The following is a 20,203-nucleotide window of genomic DNA, read 5'->3' on the forward strand; positions in this document are numbered from 1 at the left end:
GTGATTCTTGCATGTGTTTATATGTATAGCGGGTAGGGCCCGATGCCAGACGGGGCCTGATTAGTGTAACGAGGCGGGGCCCATCTCATGTTAGTGACAGATCTATTCCGAGTGGGGCTTGATGTCGGGCAAGGCCCATTATATGTTTGATGTGTATGGTATGTGGTGTTTTGGGGAACTCACTAAGCTTCGTGGTTACGGTTTTCAGTTTATGTTTCAGATATTTCCAGGTCTAAGGGGAAGAGCTCGAGGTGATCGCATCGCACACACCACATTGTTTTAGATTTTAGTTTACTCTGATGTATCTGGATGTTTTTGTTACACTTTGATTCTATTATGGTTTTATAAAACATGTTTGGGTTGATGGTTTTATTATAATTAAAATGAAATTTTTCGTCTTAATTTTTGGGACGTTACAAGTATATTACAAAAATATAATGATTAACATTTTTATTGTTCAATTCATTAATTCTTTTAACTTATATACATATACTTGTATCGTCGTACAAGTATTTATTAGTCCCAGTAAGATTAAATTTACTTAGCTTAGTACTTATAAATTGTACTTTGCGATTTTCTATGAGCCTATAATCAACACTAAAGGACCAAACAAGCCTTCGTCTAGAACTAAAAGGGGAGTGCTACGGGATTAACAACAACACTTCATGATCATCGAGAATAACAAAAATGACAGTTGTCGCCTGAGATGACCTTTCGGACAAATGGTTGTACTTAGCAACCACATGCGGGAGTGTAAACTCATATAGATCTATACACAATGTCTTCCCTCACATAAATATTAACAATTATAGTAACAAAACGATTCACTAAGAATTTACCCTTAGTCATTGAAGAAACAACTCATATATTCAATCGTGAGTTTACAAATCTAAAAGTTTGCATTTTACTCCTCAACTTTAGTTATAATGTTTATTGGACTACTATTCAGTTGTCGAGTCCAACTTAAAAAAAAAAAAAATTTGAAGTCTTAAACTTCATATTAATTAATTTACTAGATTTAATATTTATTTATTGACTAAAACTTTATTAAAATTTTTCTAACAAACATCGGACAACATAAATGTCTTAATTTTATTAAGACCAGGTTTTACCTATTTGTAAAAGAGCAATTCCAACAATATTAATAAATGTACAAATTTACAAAGCGTTAAAATGCCTTATTTACAATAAAACAACCTTATGATGACATATAAATATTTAGTAGGATCTACATTGTTTATATATATATATATATATATATATATATATATATATATATATATATATATATATATATATATATATATAAAGAGAGAGAAGTTCATATTAGAATATTCTAACAAATCCTAACAATTTATTTTGAAGATCAAAAAATAAAAAAATTTATAAAATACAAAATAATAGAAAAAATCCAATTTTTTTTATTAAATATTATTTTCGTTATTTAATTTATCCAAAAAAAATCATTGTTTTTTTTTTCGAAATATGAGTGAAATATTCTAATTGAATATTACAATGTAAATAATCAAATCGAATTTTTAGAATGTTAGAATATTCTAATATTCTACTAAAATTGGTGGATATATTAAAATATTCTAATATTCTACTTGAATTTGTAGATTTGTTACAATATTTTCATATTCTATTAAATTTTTTGAATATTTATTGTTTAATATTTATTAGAATATTCTAACATTCTAAAAATTTGATTTGAATATTTACACTATAATATTGTATTAGAATATTTCATGTATTCTTTGAAAAAAACAATAATATTTTTTTTGGATAAAAAATGTCGAAAATAATATTTATTTATTTTTTTAAAAATTTTAATTTATTTTGCATTTTAAAAGTATTTTTTTACCTCCAAAATGAATGGTTAGGATTGCGTCCCCATGTCTTACAAAATATGATGATCTTATAATACAAAACAGTTAAACATTAAATTAGATTGGTAAGATAACGCTCATGTCTTTAACGAATTATTTTTGATCCAACGCTCAACTTTTAGTTCTCGGGTTTTCGGGAAACTTTGAGTTTTCAAACGATCTCAACCCTATATATATATAGGAATGAGTTCTATGGAAAACAAATAACTAGGGCAACATCTACCGGAACCAATAATCAAATAACACGTGCCCATTTCTTTCTTCACAAGTAATGGATTGTGGAAGTTATTATGGAAGTGATGTGTTGTCATGTTTTCATTGGTTCAAATATGTGTTGCCCTAATCATTCATTTTCCATATAACTCTTCCCTATATATATATATATATATATATATATATATATATATATATATATATATATATATATATATATATATATATATATATATGTCTAAAAATTAACAAAATAACTCTAAATTTCGGATTTATTTAAAGAAGATAAGAATTTTCGATTTTTTAAAAAAATGGAGAATTTTAATTTTTCTCAAAAAACATAAATTTTTTAAAAAAATGAAAAAAAATTATTTTTTTTTAAAAACTGCATCTTTTTTTTTTCAAAAAAAACTGCATTTTTTCAAGAAAAACAATTCGTATTTTTTTTTTTCAAAAAAACTGCATTTTTGCATTTTTTTTAGAAAAACTGCATTTTTTTCAAAAAAAAAAAAAAAAAAACTGCGATTTTTATAAAAAAGTGCAATTTTTTTCAGAACTACATTTTTTTTTAACAAAAAAGTCAACGTTTTAGGTGCATATATGCATATTTTTTCAAATGCACATATACATATTTCTTATACTATAATATTCATAAGTAAATTATAAAAAATCTCATTTTTATTAACCAATCTATAAACATAATACAAGTATTTTATTGGATACAAAATAAAATATAAAAAACCACAAAGATTCACAGTGTTATCATTTCTTCATATCAATATTTCCATATTTTTTTTCAATTTATCACTTTTCACATCTTTAATATTTGCCAAAAATTCTTCAAAATCTACAGGAAAATTAAAAAAGTGATTAATGCAAGAACACGCACATGTATATATCATGTAAGATTCACATGTGATTATATAATGTGATATTCACATGTAATTGTATCTTTTAAGATTTAAATGTGAAATGCATAAGAAAATTTTAAAAAATAATTAACGAATAACACTTACACAAAATGCATGTGTGCATATAGACGTAATTCATATGTGATTCAGTTGTGATTTACATGTGAATCACATGTAATTGATATGCGATTCACTTGTGATTTACATGTGAATTACATGTGATTTACATGTGAATCACATATAATTCATATGTGATTAACTTGTGAATCACATGTAATTCATAGGTAATTCACTTGTAATTTACATGTGAATCACAAATTTGTGACAACCCGAAATTTATTCCGTTATTTTTTAACCTCCTTCTGTTAATAAGCCTCGCTTACTTATTCGTCCGTTAACCTTTTGGAAGAAGTTAATTAATTGGGACTATTATAATGACTTAGTAAGGGTTGAAACAAATTAGAAACACCCACAAAATGCCCTTAAAAATGTTTAGTTACAACCAAGTCAAAATTTGACTGTTTAATCGGGTGCGACCAAAAAGCCCCGTCTAACGATAGTATCGGGTAGAATTCCACTGACCTCCAACTCCAACCCATATATAAGGGGGAATGGACTTCATTCCACCCCTTTTCACTCTCTCTCTAAACTCTATCTCTACAAATTTTTCCCAAGCCAAAAAGCGTCCGTTTCGAGCCCCAAACGAGTAGGTAAACTATCCTAACTTGTTGTATAGCCTATATAGCATGCAAATTCGTGTTTAAATCATAAAATAGGGACAAAACGATGTGTTTACGGCCCAAGAACACTCTTGGACCGTGAACACCATTTAATGGGGTTTTTAAGCCCCCAAAACCCCTCCAAATTGCCCCTAAGGCTTAGATATGACTTTTAGGCTTACATATTCGGACTTAGAACACCTTGAAACGAGTTTTTGATGAGTAAACATGAGTTTACTATCTAAGAACATGCTTGGGCCGTAAACTCATCTTCATGGGGAGTAAACTCATATTTGAGTGTTTAAAAGCCACTTAAACACACCAATGGCCTTAAAATAAATTCAAGAATCAACCACCAACAAGTTAGGGACCTTAACTCAATTAAAACAACTCCATAAGGAGTTCACAGCTGTAAACCCCTCATGAAAGGGTACCTGGGCCGTAAACTCCTATAAAGGGGTTAAATGGTGCCCTAAACTCCCCATTTGACTTGGAAAAATACATATGATTTATTCTCAATCACTTAAGCCCTTGAAACACCCAAGAAAGATGTCCTTGGGAGCTTACATCCGTAAACTCCCATTTGGTCCCTTTAAAAGCCTTAAATCCACTCATACATTTTAGATTTGGACCTAGCAAAATTCCACAATTGATATAAGGCCTTTAAGCATCCTAGAACACCCTCACCATGAGTTTACGGCCGTAAACTCATGGGGAGTTGTCCCAGGGCTGTGAACTCTATATATAGAGTTTACTCTTGAAGAGTAAACTCCATTCCTAAGCCATTCACACCCTTAAATGTTACCCGGGACACCCCAAACACTTAATCAAAGTGTTTTCCGCACTTTAGGATGCGTATACTTGTTTAAGTGGTATTAAATATACTAATTGTATGTAAACATATGTTATCATATGTTAATAGGTCACTAAGTGTGTCCAAGTCTTTACTTGACACCAAACACCCAACCGGCACCTTCGTCGGATCCACTTACACCAGGTGAGTTCATACCCCTGAATGAACCTTTTAAATGTTTTTACATGTTTTATAGGGGGGAATACAAGTTAAACATGCCAATTATCATGTCAATCACATGTGATTGATAACCTGCATGTTCAAGGATTTACCACACTGTTAACTGTTTTACCGAGAATGACATTGTAAATGGTTTTCTAAAAACATAGTTATTTGTTCAGCTTTTACTTATGATGTTTAATCAAAGTTTCTTTTTAAACTTGTTTATGAAAGGTTTTCAAAGGATTTTTAAAGATTTTCAAACTTATTTTACAAAGGAATACCAAGTCGTGATTTTCTTAATATATAAAGGTTTTCCAAAGTTTACGTCTATGTTTTTATACTTCTACTTAGTTAAACGCTTATATTTGTTTGCACTCTTACTTAGTGATATGTTTCTACTTCACTTATACTTGATATCGCTTCTACTTCACTTATACTCGATACGCTCCTACTTCACTTGTTGTCGTTTCTACCTCATGATACTCTTATACATTTTAGACGCTCCTACTTCACTCGTTAGTTGCTTCTAATTCACTTATTGACGCCTCTACTTGAAGAACCACTCCTGCTTGTTAACCACTCACACATAGTTAGACGTATGCCTGTGCTTGTATAGATGCATATAAATAATGATTGAAAGACTTAGGAAGGCTCGTCCGCCCTATTTCCTTTTCTTCGTTGAGATGTGGTCTGGTGGGATCGGATGGCCGTCCGAAGGTCGTTTGATTCATTAGTTATATATTATGTATACGAGTATAGACATATAGGTTTACTCTAGTCAGTTCGGTTATGAGTCTCTACCTCTAGTTCAACACTTATATTGGAAACACACTACCCACTATTTGGGATGCATCTTCGGGACACGACCTTCTCCATTGTCTAGTTGGTAACCAGAGTCTCCTGTAGGGAGAGCGGACATTGTGTGTATAGATCTATACGAGATTGACACCCTCGCACCCTGACTGCTAGCTACAGTCCATGGCCTACCAAGCCAAGGGGTGACAAATGTAACATTTTATAGACGCTTGCAGGGCGTCAGGTACTCTAGTATCGGTTAGTATGGTTACGAGTATCCTAGGTTACCTTATAATTCATGGCCTTAAGGTAACGGTATTTCACCAGCAATTTACACTATATGCTGGAAACCCACTCTCAGAGTCACACTGTCTTTAGACCTTGCTAGCTGTATCTTTCATTTGATACTGTCTGGGGTCTGTATCCTCTGTTTTTAGACCTTGCTAGCCGTACCTTTCATTTGGTACCGTTTGGGGTCTGTGTCTCTCTTTGTTAGACTGAGCCAGGCGTGTCATTTGTTCGATACTCTCCTGGAGTCTATGTTTCCTTTTGCCTTAGTCAGCAGTCCTCACTGCTTAGGCATATGTTATTTTCCCTAATTGCTCTTGTTTTCTTTAATAATCAAATTCGGTATTTTGATAATGATAACGATTAAGGGAAAACTACTTTTTACCACATAACTCCGTCCAGTCTTGGTAAAAGACTGCTTTTATTATAGAAAATATAGGATTTTCTGGAAAAGACACTAATTTAATGGATACTCTAAAACTACCACTTTTATTAAAGTTATTTGAATAAAATGACACTAAATACTTATGAACTCACCATCATTTGTAAAAATGCTGATACTTGGTTTACAAATAACTTGTATTCTCAGGTCAGCATTAGACAGGTACATCCCCGGAGCTGTTGATGAAGATAGCTTAGTACCAAACTGTATTTATTCTATTACCTGTATTACTTTAATGTATTGTAATGAAAAAGCCGTGTAAAATTATTACTATTAATGCAATGGTTGTTGTACTTTGATTACTATAATGCATGTGTTGTGATACTTGACATGACGTCATCCACCCCAGAACGTTCCTGCCGTTCCGGTTTTGGGGTATGACAGATTGGTATCAGAGCATTGTTTATAGTGAGCTAAGTATATCAATTCATAAAAGATATACAACCTATAAATACAAAGGGATAAAAAACTCTGACCAAGAATTATACTTTAAAATATAACCATATTTTACCAAAGTATTAGAACATCCAAAACCTAATCACTAGAACAAAAGTATCACAAGAAGAACAATAATAAAAGTCTTCGGATGTTGAACATTACCGTGAAACCTGGGCAGTTATGTAATCGTAAGCTGGAATAAATGTAACCTGATCAACTACATTTATTCGAGATGCGATGAACGTGTGCTTGAGAGTGATAGTGGTGTTGCAACAGGTCTGAAACTTACCAACTAGGAATGCTAGAGCCAAACATAAAGTTTAAAATACTATAGGAGTATTTTGGAATACTAAAAGACTTACATTGATCCCATAATCATATTCAGAAGATAAGAATCAAACAAGAATTAAAATACCATCGGGGTATTTTAGGATCCATAAATAACCTTGTGTGAAGAACTAAAAAGATCCTTATTGATATACCTACAATTACAGAGGTATACTCCCAAGGTTATATATAATAAGGATCCCATAGGCTAAGAATGTGTGGTTTCGCCCTATTTCCTTTTCCTCGTTGGGATGTGTATCTAGAGTAGTATCACATATTCGAAGGCCTATCGGATCTAAGCTATATATGATTTGTATACCCCGTGTAATCGTAGCAGGACTCGATATGGATCATCCAGTGAAATGCTAATAATCTCTTAGGACTCTTTAAACATTTCCATTCTCGCACGAACCCTGTAGAAAACCCTATCCACTTCATTGCTTGACAGAAGAGTTGATACAGACCCAGAAGAGGTTCATTGAGAAGATTTCCTGTTCGGAAATAAATGAAATGGGTCGAGACTATTGAATTCACCAAGTGCCTATATCATTTTAGGGACATCGGTGAGAAATTCGCCTAAACTTCCGAGATTCCCAGTCATCCATCATGAAGTGATGACACCTAGAGTCGGAATCAGAAGGAAGGCAGAGTAGAAATTCAATATGTCCATACGAGGAGAGAATCCTAGGTAAGTACCCGAAGGAAACCAACGCCGACTTCAGTCAAAGATACGAGGCAGACAGAGAGGGAGCCAGTACATGGAACCCGAGAAGTGTCTTTTCCTCGTGTTCATCACGCTAATACACCCATAAAATAATACAAATTAGTGAGTTAGTGGCTACACTACTCATGCTATGTGTTAGGTAAATCGTCGTTTCCCGTTGCCAGTTACACGTTTAGAGCGGATCCCCACACCTCTGTTAAGGTTGTTTGGCCATAAGTCTTCATGAGCCTTTTTTCCGCGGTCTTCGTTCCGAACTGTTCTCAAATCTTTCCAGGTCGGAGAGTGAAACCTTTCCCAGTATAAATGTAACTTACTAGGAACGACTCGCATCTTATGGCCCTTCCAATACTCATACTCCTACCTTGCACACCAAGACTACATCATAGGGATGTAGGTCGACACTCAGACATCCAATATCCGAGGCACGGGAGAAATTTAGACCTAACATAGTAAGGATTGATACGTACAGGGTTAACCTTCGTCTCTCATCAGCTTGTGTTCCTCTTTCCGCATAGGAACAACCATGCCTCCGAAGAAGTGAAACCCATCCGCTGGCAAGAAATCGACTCTCCTATTCGATGAAGCTACTTTCCAAGCTGCGGTCTCAGCAGCCGTAGCAGCTGTCATGGCTCAACTGAATGCTAACAATGCCAATGTTAGCAAGAGCCTTATCGGAAATTCCGATCCTAGTAGTGGACAACAGCAACCAACCTCTGCATACCCATCCGCCCAAGAACCTCACTCAAATCCACTGAAGAGAAAGATCAAGATCGAGGAGGGAAGTACCTTGGCTCAAGGACCTTCCGAAAGGAAACGAGCTGAGACAGTCAATATCCCTGCCAACCCTTCCATCCCAACGTCTAGGAGACCATACCTAGGAAACCTCCTCCACTGCAGCAAGTGTAGCTACCATCATCATGGTGTATGCCGGGAGCTTTATGGTGCTAGGTGCCACATGTTGGGGCATACTGCTCGCGTCTGCAGAACCCCGATTGAGTTCGTTACATCAACCACCAATGCGGCGACCAATACAGTTTGCCACTTATGTGGTGAAGTGGGACACTTCAAGAAGGACTGCCTAACCGAAGGGAAAGACAAAGACACAGGAGGAGTCTAACTCTAATGCTTAGGGAGAAGCATCAAGGAACCTGGTAGATTTTGGTACGTCTCTTGATCCCAATTAACTAACCAAGAACATTAAAGGCTAATTCTAAGTGTAATTAATTTCCATTAAGGCGAAAGTCGCAGCACTGTTATAAAATTTAAAAATTTCATCAGGTAAAACTATAATGGCTAAACATATACGTTACAGCCATATATAATTGGGATGGATGGACCTAGAGTGAGTGAAGGCCGCCTCATTTCCTGTTCCTCGTTTGGTTGTGGATTTAAGATGGAGTCGATCAGTCAACAGTCGTCCCCATCTTAATTATGCATGACTAGTATATGTGAGGCGATTATAGAAATGCCTCGTGAGAATCCATTCATGAAAAGGTACTCTATTCAGAAACACTCAGGACCCTCTAAAAGTTCCGCGTCGACTCTATCGGTCCAAGTATCCACGGTAGTGATACACGGGACGAAACCCTAGACGCCTAGAACTTGTGTGCCTGATCGGCGCATGACTCTATCGATCTTCATTTTATATCATGTCGAAGTGTGCCAACTTCGACGGCTCTATCGATCATGGTTCGACCTTGTGCAACCATGTGTAAATCCTTAGTGCTGTGTAAAATGAACTTTCTCCGTAAGCCATTTCGGTAGATTAAGGTTCATCCGAACCTAAACATAATACAAATAATCAAACCTAATACGATCCGTCGGTCGTCCCTCTTATCTCAAACTTTCCGAAGTACCCGGAGAAGGGTACTGCGCGTTGTTGACCGAACCCTCATAGTCAGATGGAAGCCGAAGCGAAAGACACTGCAGAAACTCCGGAAGACAATAACTATCCGAAGCATACTCCGTAAATTCCCAAGAAAGACCCTTCGCACCTCGCACATTAGGTTCGTGAACCCAGAGGATAGAACTCATGGACTGACCACTATAACCAGGTATATGCATAAAGGTGGTATATAGTTGAGATCAAAAAGATTTAAGATGTGTGCTTCCTCCCTACTCCCTGTTGCTCGTTGGGTTGTAGGTCTGGGGTGGAGTGTCACAACTGAACATCCTACCGACCTCAATTATATACGGCCTGCATACACCAAGTATTAGTGGTTAAGCCAAGTATGAGCTCTACCACGAACCACATAGTAAAGCCCTTCATCCTATTCCATAAAATAGGAGCTGGAGTCAAGAGAACCACTGCGGGTTGAGCTACTATAATGACCACAAATCCGAAATTTGTTGTCATACCGGTTAAGCTCACATGATAGCCAACACCCTCAGTTAGTAAAGAGATTAAAGTTCCGAGTAATGGAACCCTATACTCACTAGATTTGACCTAGACCGAGAAAACTCAAAACCTTCGGAAGAGTTGTTGCAGTAGATGCTCGCATTACTCAGGCACTTCGTCCACCCCGTTACAGGCGAGTAGTGCCTAGGATCCTCCACCCTCTCGCATGGAGGAAATCGTCGTCGCCCTGTAGACGATAGACTTCATTCTCCGAAGTAAACACTAGAATACCGAGAACCACAGGATAACCTCCGCAGCCAAGAATACTTAATCAAAGTGCGAAAGTAGTTGCGTTAAGCCTCATGACCCAGATCCCGAAGAGATTATAGACTTGACACCAGCCTTGGTGTTAGTCGAGGGGTTATGCAGGAGCATGCACTTTCTGCACTAGAATAAACCAAAGATTTAGAGATTCATTGGACTATTAGGTGTTCCACGAATACTATCTCACGCTGAAATAGTAGAACCACCTCCCGATATAGTCTAACACTCGTCTGGTTAAACCCTATCTCCCTGACCCTGAGGGTTTCCATCAGGGATATCTCAAGATTCATTAGTGCAGGTTCATTTTGCACAAGATTGAGATAGCCACTCTACAGCAAAAATATACCGTAGATACACAACCCATCCGACGATCTAGAAAGCCTCTAAAAGACATTTGACAGGAAACGCGAAACCAAAGACAACCCGAGCTTCCTAAGAACTAACCTGAAGGACTACACTACCAGTATGAGAGAGAACGTTAGGAACTTCGGAATGGAGATCACGCCAGTGATGATCTTGCCATAGAAGTACACTATGTTCTAAGTATTGAAAAGCTCTACCCTTCCGAGAGCTTAGGACCATCTGAGAATCCTCACGGAGATTTGGTCCAACCCTCGTCAGACCACTACTACTTTCAGATATTTCACAAGTTTCACACCCGATCGATCCATTCCATAGACTTGATATGTGTTTACCCGATGTCACTGTTCGTATCCCACTCATATTGATAGAAACCATTGAGAACCGTAACCTCGTAGATACACCAGTCGGAACTCGCTAGCTACACGAGACGGAATCCGCATCCCGTAGGTGAAGGTTTGTTGGAATGACAAACACATACCAGAGTTCACTTGGGAATGCGAGGACAAACAAAATAGAAAGTACGCTCCTACCTCCACTCGGTTATTCATACCTACTTCCTAGCCTAAACCTGAATTTCGGGACGAAATTCCCTCTAACGGGGGGATGATGTGACAACCCGAAATTTATTCTGTCATTTTTTAACCTCCTTCCGTTAATAAGCCTCGCTTATTTATTTGTCCGTTAACCTTTTGGAAGAAGTTAATTAATTGGGACTATTATAATGACTTAAGGGTTGAAACAAATTAGAAACACCCACAAAATGCCCTTAAATATGTTTAGTTACAACCAAGTCAAAATTTAACCGTTTAATCGGGTGCGACCAAAAAGCCTCGTCTAACGACAGTATCGGGTAGAATTCCACTGAGCTCCAACTCCAACCCATATATAAGGGGGAATGGACTTCATTCCACCCCTTTTCACTCTCTCTCTAAACTCTCTCTCTACAAATTTTTCCCGAGCCAAAAATCGTCCGTTTCGAGCCCCAAACGAGTAGGTAAACTATCCTAACTTGTTGTATAGACTATATAGCATGCAAATTCCTGTTTAAATCATAAAATAGGGACAAAATGATGTGTTTACGGCCCAAGAACACTCTTGGACCGTGAAAACCATTTAATGGGGTTTTTAAGCCCCAAAACCCCTCCAAATTGCCCCTAAGGCTTAGATATGACTTTTAGGCTTACATATTCGGACTTAGAACACCTTGAAACGAGTTTTTGAAGAGTAAAAATGAGTTTACTGCCCAAGAACATGCTTGGGCCGTAAACTCATCTTCATGGGGAGTAAACTCATATTCGAGTGTTTAAAAGCCACTTAAACACACCAATGGCCTTAGAATAAATTTAAGAATCAACCACCAACAAGTTAGGGACCTTAACTCAATTAAAACAACTCCATAAGGCTTAGATATGGCTTTTAGGCTTACATATTCGGACTTAGAACACCTTGAAACGAGTTTTTGAAGAGTAAACATGAGTTTACTGCCCAAGAACATGCTTGGGCCGTAAACTCATCTTCATGGGGAGTAAACTCATATTCGAGTGTTTAAAAGCCACTTAAACACACCAATGGCCTTAGAATAAATTTAAGAATCAACCACCAACAAGTTGGGGACCTTAACTCAATTAAAACAACTCCATAAGGAGTTCACGGCCGTGCACCCCTCATGAAAGGGTACCTGGGTCGTAAACTCCTATAAAGGAGTTAAATGGTGCCCTAAACTCCCCATTTGACTTGGAAAAATACATAGAATTTATTCTCAATCACTTAAGCCCTTGAAACACCCAAGAAAGATGTCCTTGGGAGCTTACGGCCATAAACTCCCTTGGTTAGGGCCGTAAACTCCCATTTGGTCCCTTTAAAAGCCTTAAATCCACTCATACATTTTAGATTTGGACCTAGCAAAATTCCACAATTGATATAAGGCCTTTAAGCATCCTAGAACACCCTAACCATGAGTTTATGGCCGTAAACTCGTGGGGAGTTGTCCCAGGGCCGTGAACTCTATATATAGAGTTTACTCTTGAAGAGTAAACTCCATTCCTAAGCCATTCACACCCTTAAATGTTACCCGGGACACCCCAAACACTTAATCAAAGTGTTTTCTGCACTTTAGGATGCGTATACTTGTTTAATTGGTATTATATATACTAATTGTATGTAAACATATGTTATCATATGTTAATAGGTCACTAAGTGTGTCCATGTCTTTACTTGACACCAAACACCCAACCGACACCTTCGTCGGATCCACTTACACCAGGTGAGTTCATACCCCTGAGTGAACCTTTTAAATGTTTTTACATGTTTTATAGGGGGGAATACAAGTTAAACATGCCAATTATCATATCAATCACATGTGATTGATAACCCGCATGCACAAGGATTTACCACACTGTTAACTGTTTTACCGTGAATGACATTGTAAATGGTTTTCTAAAAACATAGTTATTTGTTCAGCTTTTACTTATGATGTTTTCAAAGTTTCTTTTAAACTTGTTTATGAAAGGTTTTCAAAGGATTTTTAAAGATTTTCAAACTTATTTTACAAAGGAATACCAAGTCGTGATTTTCTTAATATATAAAGGTTTTCCAAAGTTTACGTCTATGTTTTTATACTTCTACTTAGTTAAATGCTTATACTTGTTTGCACTCTTACTTAGTGATACGTTTCTACTTCACTTATACTTGATATCGCTTCTACTTCACTTATACTCGATACGCTCCTACTTCACTTGTTGTCGTTTCTACCTCGTGAGACGCTTATACTTGTTAGACGCTCCTACTTCACTCGTTAGTTTCTTCTACTTCACTTATTGACTCCTCTACTTGAAGAACCACTCCTGCTTGTTAAACACTCACACGTAGTTAGACGTATGCCTGTGCTTGTATAGATGCATATAAATAATGATTGAAAGACTTAGGAAGGCTCGTCCACCCTATTTCCTTTTCTTCGTCGAGATGTGGTCTGGTGGGATCGGATAACCGTCCGAAGGTCGTTTGATTCATTAGTTATATATTATGTATACGAGTATAGACATATAGGTTTACTCTAGTCAGTTCGGTTATGAGTCTCTACCTCTAGTTCAACACTTATATTGGAAACACACTACTCACTATTTTGGATGCATTTTCGGGAGACGGCCTTCTCCGTTGTCTAGTTGGTAACCAGAGTCTCCTGTAGGGAGAGCGGACATTGTGTGTATAGATCTATACGGGATTGACACCCCTGCACCCTGACTGCTAGCTACAGTCCACGGCCTACCAAGCCAAGGGGTGACAAATATCACATTTTATAGACGCTTGCAGGGCGTCAGGTACTCTAGTATCGGTTAGTATGGTTACAAGTATCCTAGGTTACCTTATAATTCATGGCCTTAATGTAATGGTATTTCACCAGCAATTTACACTGTATGCTGGAAACCCACTCTCAAAGTCACACTGTCTTTAGACCTTGCTAGCTGTATCTTTCATTTGATACTGTCTGGGGTCTGTATCCTCTGTTTTTAGACCTTGCTAGCCGTACCTTTCATTTGGTACCGTCTGGGGTCTGTGTCTCTCTTTGTTAGACTGAGCCAGGTGTGTCGTTTGTTCGATACTCTCCTGGAGTCTATGATTCCTTTTGCCTTAGTCAGCAGTCCTCACTGCTGAGGCATATGTTATTTTCCCTCATTGCTCTTGCTTTCTTTAATAATCAAATTCGGTATTTTGATAATGATAACGATTAAGGGAAAACTACTTTTTACCACATAACTCCGTCCAGTCTTGGTAGAAGACTGCTTTTATTAAAGAAAATATAGGATTTTCTAGAAAAGACACTAATTTAATGGATACTCTAAAACTACCACTTTTATTAAAATTATTTGAATAAAATGACACTAAATACTTATGAACTCACCAGCATTTGTAAAAATGTTGATACTCGCTTTTGAAATAACTTGTATTCTAAGGTCAGCATTAGACAGATACATCCCCGGAGCTGTTGATGAAGATATCTTAGTACCAAACTGTATTTATTCTATTACCTGTATTACTTTAATGTATTGTAATGATAGCCGTGTAAAATTATTACTATTAATGCAATGGTTGTTGTACTTTGATTACTATAATGCATGTGTTGTGATACTTGACATGACGTCATCCACCCCAGAACGTTTCCGCCGTTCCGGTTATGGGATGTCACAAAATTAATCATATGTGAATTACATGTTATTTACATGTGAATCACATGTAATTTATATGTGATTCACTTGTGATTTACACGTGAAACACATGTGATTCATTTTTACATGTGAATCATATGTGAATTACATGTGATTAAAATGTGAATCACATGTAATTCATATGTAAAGTTTGCAACCAAAATACTTCAATAAAATTATATTTTCATTTACATATTATACTAATGGATTAGTTTGTTGGTCACTGAATCAGAAATCAATGACGGAACAGAAAATATCCCAAAGATTAATTAAAATATACCTCTTTCCTCGATGTAAAATGACCAAAATCCAAACGAAAATGACTGTTATACTTTGATGAGGAATTTAATCTTTATAGGAATTCTAATTTTTGGAAGGAATTACATTCATTCAAGAATTGTCCATTCCAATGGAATGATACATTCTGCAAGAAGAAATACAGGAAATTAGTAAATATTTTTTTTTTTGTTTTTTTTGTAATTGTTTTATCAAAGAGCAGGATATTAATTTCTCATATATATAGTTGAATTTATTAAAATTCATCTAACTGTACCTGCAAAACAATTGATGTTTCATAAGCAACTTTAGGGCTAACAAAATTGTTCCTCTTCATAAATTCTAAAAAATGGAAGGAATTACATTCATTCAGGAATCGTCCATTCCAATGGAATGATACATTCCATTCCTTCTTCATCATACCAAGGCTGAGCTCTTTGAGGGTTGCATAGATCCCACATGGCATTTTCCTTACAATCTTCGTGATCATATAATTAGAAAACAATTAAAGTTATTGCTAAAAGTGGCATTACACAACAGAATAAAATATATTTGCTTTTCTTCAGTCTACTGGTCAGAGAGAGAGACGTACCTGATAGAGTAATATGAGAACTAGTTTTGACACCAACATTCCTATCACAAAGAAAGTAAAAGATATTAAGATATAAATAAACATAAAAAAAGAGGTAATGTTATATATTAACTTTTTATGATATGTGTAATATAATATGTAGTTTTAACTTTACTCTATTAAATGTAAATTGTAATTTATATAATTATATCTAATGCATTTTTTATTTACATTAGAACCCAAAAAAGGTCATAATAAAACATATAGTTCTAGTTATTTTTGGAAGATAAAAGTACACTTTAATTAACATCATGAAATTACAAAAGTAAAGATATATGTCATTGAAATGACATAAATAAAAATGGGCAGTACTGCAAATTTTTATTCCTTTCACATACTTTCAAGAACAATCTATTCCATTTCATTAGACAAAACAAAGAGTTTTTTTAAGGAAAATTACATAATGTTGCAATATAGTTTACAAATATTGAGGATGTAGAATCAAACCTAGATGGGTTTGAGGTCTCCTGTTTATTAATTGGTTTCAAATCTACAACATGAATTGGAATGAAATGGAATTCCATTCCATTCCGGGGTATGATTGCAAAAATGAATACATAACTGAATTCTGTTATGTATTCTACAAGTATGTGTTATGAATCCATATACTGAATTTCTACAAATATGTGTTAGAAACAGAAGAACATCCTCCCATACACGTGACAAACTCACCGATTTCATCAGTTTCTTCATCAGTCTGAGTCTGATGAAGAAAACATGGTGATTCCAATGCATTTGAGGGAGTAGTAGTAGCAACACATGACTTTCCAGAAATCACGATCTCGTTTATGTGGGACGCAATCGACTCAATGAATTCCAATGCTTGTTCTTCGTCTCCAGTAGATGAAACTTTATTTGTACCCTGATCGGAATCAAATAAACACATATGAAAATCTAGAAATAGAAAAAAAAAGAACACGTGAAATTGGGGATCTGATTATGATACCTGCAAGTGCTTCTCCTTCTTTTGTTCATTCGTCTTAGCCGATTTGGATTTAGGTTTGTTGAGGACATATTGTTCAACATCATAACCAGGAGGTACAGTTTCCTCCTTCAACTTCGAATCATTATCATAAATGCAAGTAGTTCAAGCATCAAAATCAGTTGGAATCAAAAGAATAAGAACATCAAAGAGTTCTAAAAAATACCAGGTTTGAAATCATCCAACACCATGAGGGAAGAAATTGATTGTAGAAACCGGTGGCTGGTAGAAATCGGCTTGAAAATGATTGCAAAAATTGATTGTGTATTAATCGAAAATTAGTAAATCAGCTTGAAAATCAGTTCTATTCACTACGTGTTCTCAAATGATGAAGCTTAAATATCAACAATTTCTTTCTTAATCGTCATCTGTGATTAAAGAGGTGGTTGTCTTCAATCAACAACATCAAGTGAAGGATTACTTAGATGATGAAGCTTGATGGCAGAGGAAAGTGATGCAGATTTGCTAGGTGTGATCGTATGAACCAGAGGAGGAATGAAGATCAAAGGGAGGCGGGATTAAGAGAGCGAGAGAGATAGGGTAGAGGCTGACCTGATTCAATCCGATTTATGAATTATGTTATTCTTTTTTCCATTCCTAAAATGCCCCGATTCGTTTTCAAAAAATATACACCGGTACCTTTTCTTTCCCATGTATTTACAAAAATGCCACAAAGCATCCTAACCATCGATTATTTTGATCTAACAATCATCGTTTGGTTCTCAAGTTCTCGGGAATATATTAGTTCTCAAATGATCATTCCTCTCTCTCTCTCTCTCTCTCTATATATATATATATATATATATATATATATATATATATATATATATATATATCCAGAACGGTGACTTTTAACGGTATATACACACATATGAATATATATATATATATATATATATATATATATATATATATATATATATATATAAACTCAATTTAATGACTTTTAGATAATATATATGTGTAAAAATACATCTAACTTAATCTAGTTTCTTTTTACATAACTTACATGTGTTTATAATATAAAATCATATCATATAAACTTTTAGTCAATTATAACTACTTTATGTAAACAAAAAGGTATTTTTTTCTATTAATTATCCCCGAAAAGTTAAAAGATTTAAAAGGGACCGTATATTTCTGACTTTTAAATGAGACACCTTAGGACAAAACAACTACACATGCTCATAGATATGCTGAACTATAAAACAAATTTTTACCCAAAAAGGGATGCAGGAGCTTGGCCGGAACAGTCGCAAGTGGACCGCCGGTTACAGAGGCGCGTGGTTGTCGGTGGTGCTTCACTCGGCTGTTTTGGCCTTTGTCGTTGCTTCTTGTCGGTTGGGATCGTAGGTAAAGGGTGCAGTTAGAAAGGGGAGGGGCTGGAAGTGGTGTAGGACAGAGAAAGGTGGCCGAAATGGTGTTGGTTACTTTTCTGGCAGCTAGTTCCTTCGTCGGGCACACAGTTATATTATAATTTGTTTTCTTAAAACAGACGAATCTTTTGCATACGATATTCGTGTTCAATGTTCTTTATGTCCACAAAGTTGTGAGAGTATGCTCTATCCAATTTTCAGTGTCAACTTCTCACAAGTTGAAACGTCCCAAAAATAAGACCCAAAAATTTCATTTTTATTTAATAAAACAATGTTTAAGACATCATCAAAAGATCCAAAATATATCAATTTTATCAAAACATCACAATATCAGAGTAAACATCAAATGCGGAACAAAACGTGTGTGCAATGCAATCACCCCGAACTCTTTCCTTTTGCACCAAAAGTATCGGATTCATAAAACTGAAAACCGTAACCACAAATCTTAGTGAGTTTCCCCATAATACCACATACCATACACATATAAATAAACACATAATGGGTCCCACCCGTCATCGGGCGCCGCCTGACATCGAGCCTCGCTCGGTATACAGATCTGTCAGTCATCAGGCCCCGCATGACATCGGGCCCATCCGGTATACAAACATATAATTATATAAACATACAAACACATGCGATAATCTCAAAGATAATAGCATATACTAGAGTCATCGGTCCCCGCCCAGGATCTAGCGCCGCCCGGTAAACATATACACATAACACATGCAAGAGTCACACAGACAACCAGCATAATAACATATCAAACCATGGGTTGGCATTGGTGCCTTCGACCCGCTAAGCACGATGAGGAAACTCACCTCACATTGCTGAATCTCATAGATAAATCTCTTGCTGCTGGCCCGCTAAAATAATCCCCGCGCTATAATCACAAATAACATCCAATTAATAATGGGATCCCGACTCACACAAGGCGTCCAATCTAAGGTAGAAGACCTTATACCCATTCCTAAATTAGCCCAAGGCGAAAGCCCAATTCAAATGTCCACAAGCCCAATTTCCAAAATAATCCTCCAAGGACCAAATATGGCCCAATTTTCCAAATTGGGCCCAAGTTCCATTATTGAAACACAACCAAAGGAACCCCGCTGTACTTAACAAAGGCCCAAAACAAAGGTTTAATGGTCCAACAAGGCCCAACTGAAGAAATCCACTCCATGGCCTAAAACGAGAATGCTAAGTCCATTTGGCTCATCTGATGAGTACGCGGGGCTTACTCAGCTGGTACACTTAGTATATCCAGTCTAGGGCCAGTACGTGCAGCATACTAGCTGGGTACACCCAACACACTCCCCAGGTTCCTTAAAAACCCTATTAAGCACTTAATCCTTTCATCAATTGCTTCATATTCTAAATTTGACTTGTTTAAGGTGACTTATCCTGTAAAGTTGGCAACTTTGCATGCATACATGGCTTAATGGGGCTCTAAAGCTCAAAATAACTTAACAAAGGTATCTTAACACATGAATGAGTCCATAAACACCACCTAGCTTGCATTTTTATGGACAAGGCGGCCATAAAAGGCCCAGATCTACACGGTTAGGCTTCTGAAATGAACCAAGCCCACATGGACCAACTAAAAGGGACTAAAATGATCATAAACAAGTCCAAAAAAAGATCCATAAAAGGAGTTTTCAAGATAAGATCTTCATACCTCAAATGACTTGCAAAAGGAATGATGATTCTGGATCTCTAAGCTTCACACCAAGCAATGGACCTTCAATATTCTTCTATCCCTTCAAAATGAGTAATAAAACACCAACGTTTCTTCTCAAGAGCTCAAAGACACAAAATGATGGCTAAGGATCGAAATTTCAGGTTTAGGAGATATGGAGGCTAGTAAGTGGCCAAGCACAAGGGACTTAATGAGCTTATATAGGGGTTAAACCCTAAAAGTTTGGGTTTCAAGTTGGCCAGATTACACCCAGTGTA

At 36.2% G+C, this 20,203-nt stretch overlaps 1 protein-coding gene across 1 annotated transcript; it reads right to left on the reverse strand.

Annotated features, from left to right (window-relative positions):
• Nucleotides 1-16,398: 16,398 nt before the first annotated feature.
• On the reverse strand, nucleotides 16,399-17,573 carry LOC145074637 (uncharacterized). Its single transcript, XM_079020983.1, has 3 exons — nucleotides 17,044-17,573; nucleotides 16,842-16,952; nucleotides 16,399-16,757 (listed from the first exon to the last, which is right to left on the reverse strand). Exons 1-3 carry the CDS (start codon nucleotides 17,056-17,058, stop codon nucleotides 16,512-16,514), a joined length of 372 nt encoding a protein of 123 aa, XP_078877109.1. The 5' UTR covers nucleotides 17,059-17,573; the 3' UTR covers nucleotides 16,399-16,511.
• Nucleotides 17,574-20,203: the final 2,630 nt, after the last annotated feature.

Source organism: Lactuca serriola, chromosome 9, assembly GCF_051521515.1.
Source record: "Lactuca serriola cultivar US96UC23 chromosome 9, Lser_US96UC23_V15, whole genome shotgun sequence".
NCBI classification, from domain to species: domain Eukaryota; kingdom Viridiplantae; phylum Streptophyta; class Magnoliopsida; order Asterales; family Asteraceae; genus Lactuca; species Lactuca serriola.

Coding starts and splice junctions, on each gene's coding strand:
- LOC145074637 (XM_079020983.1), bottom strand. Junction 16,758..16,841: donor AGAAGGAGAAGCACTTGCAG/GTATCATAATCA, acceptor GATTCCGATCAG/GGTACAAATAAAGTTTCATC.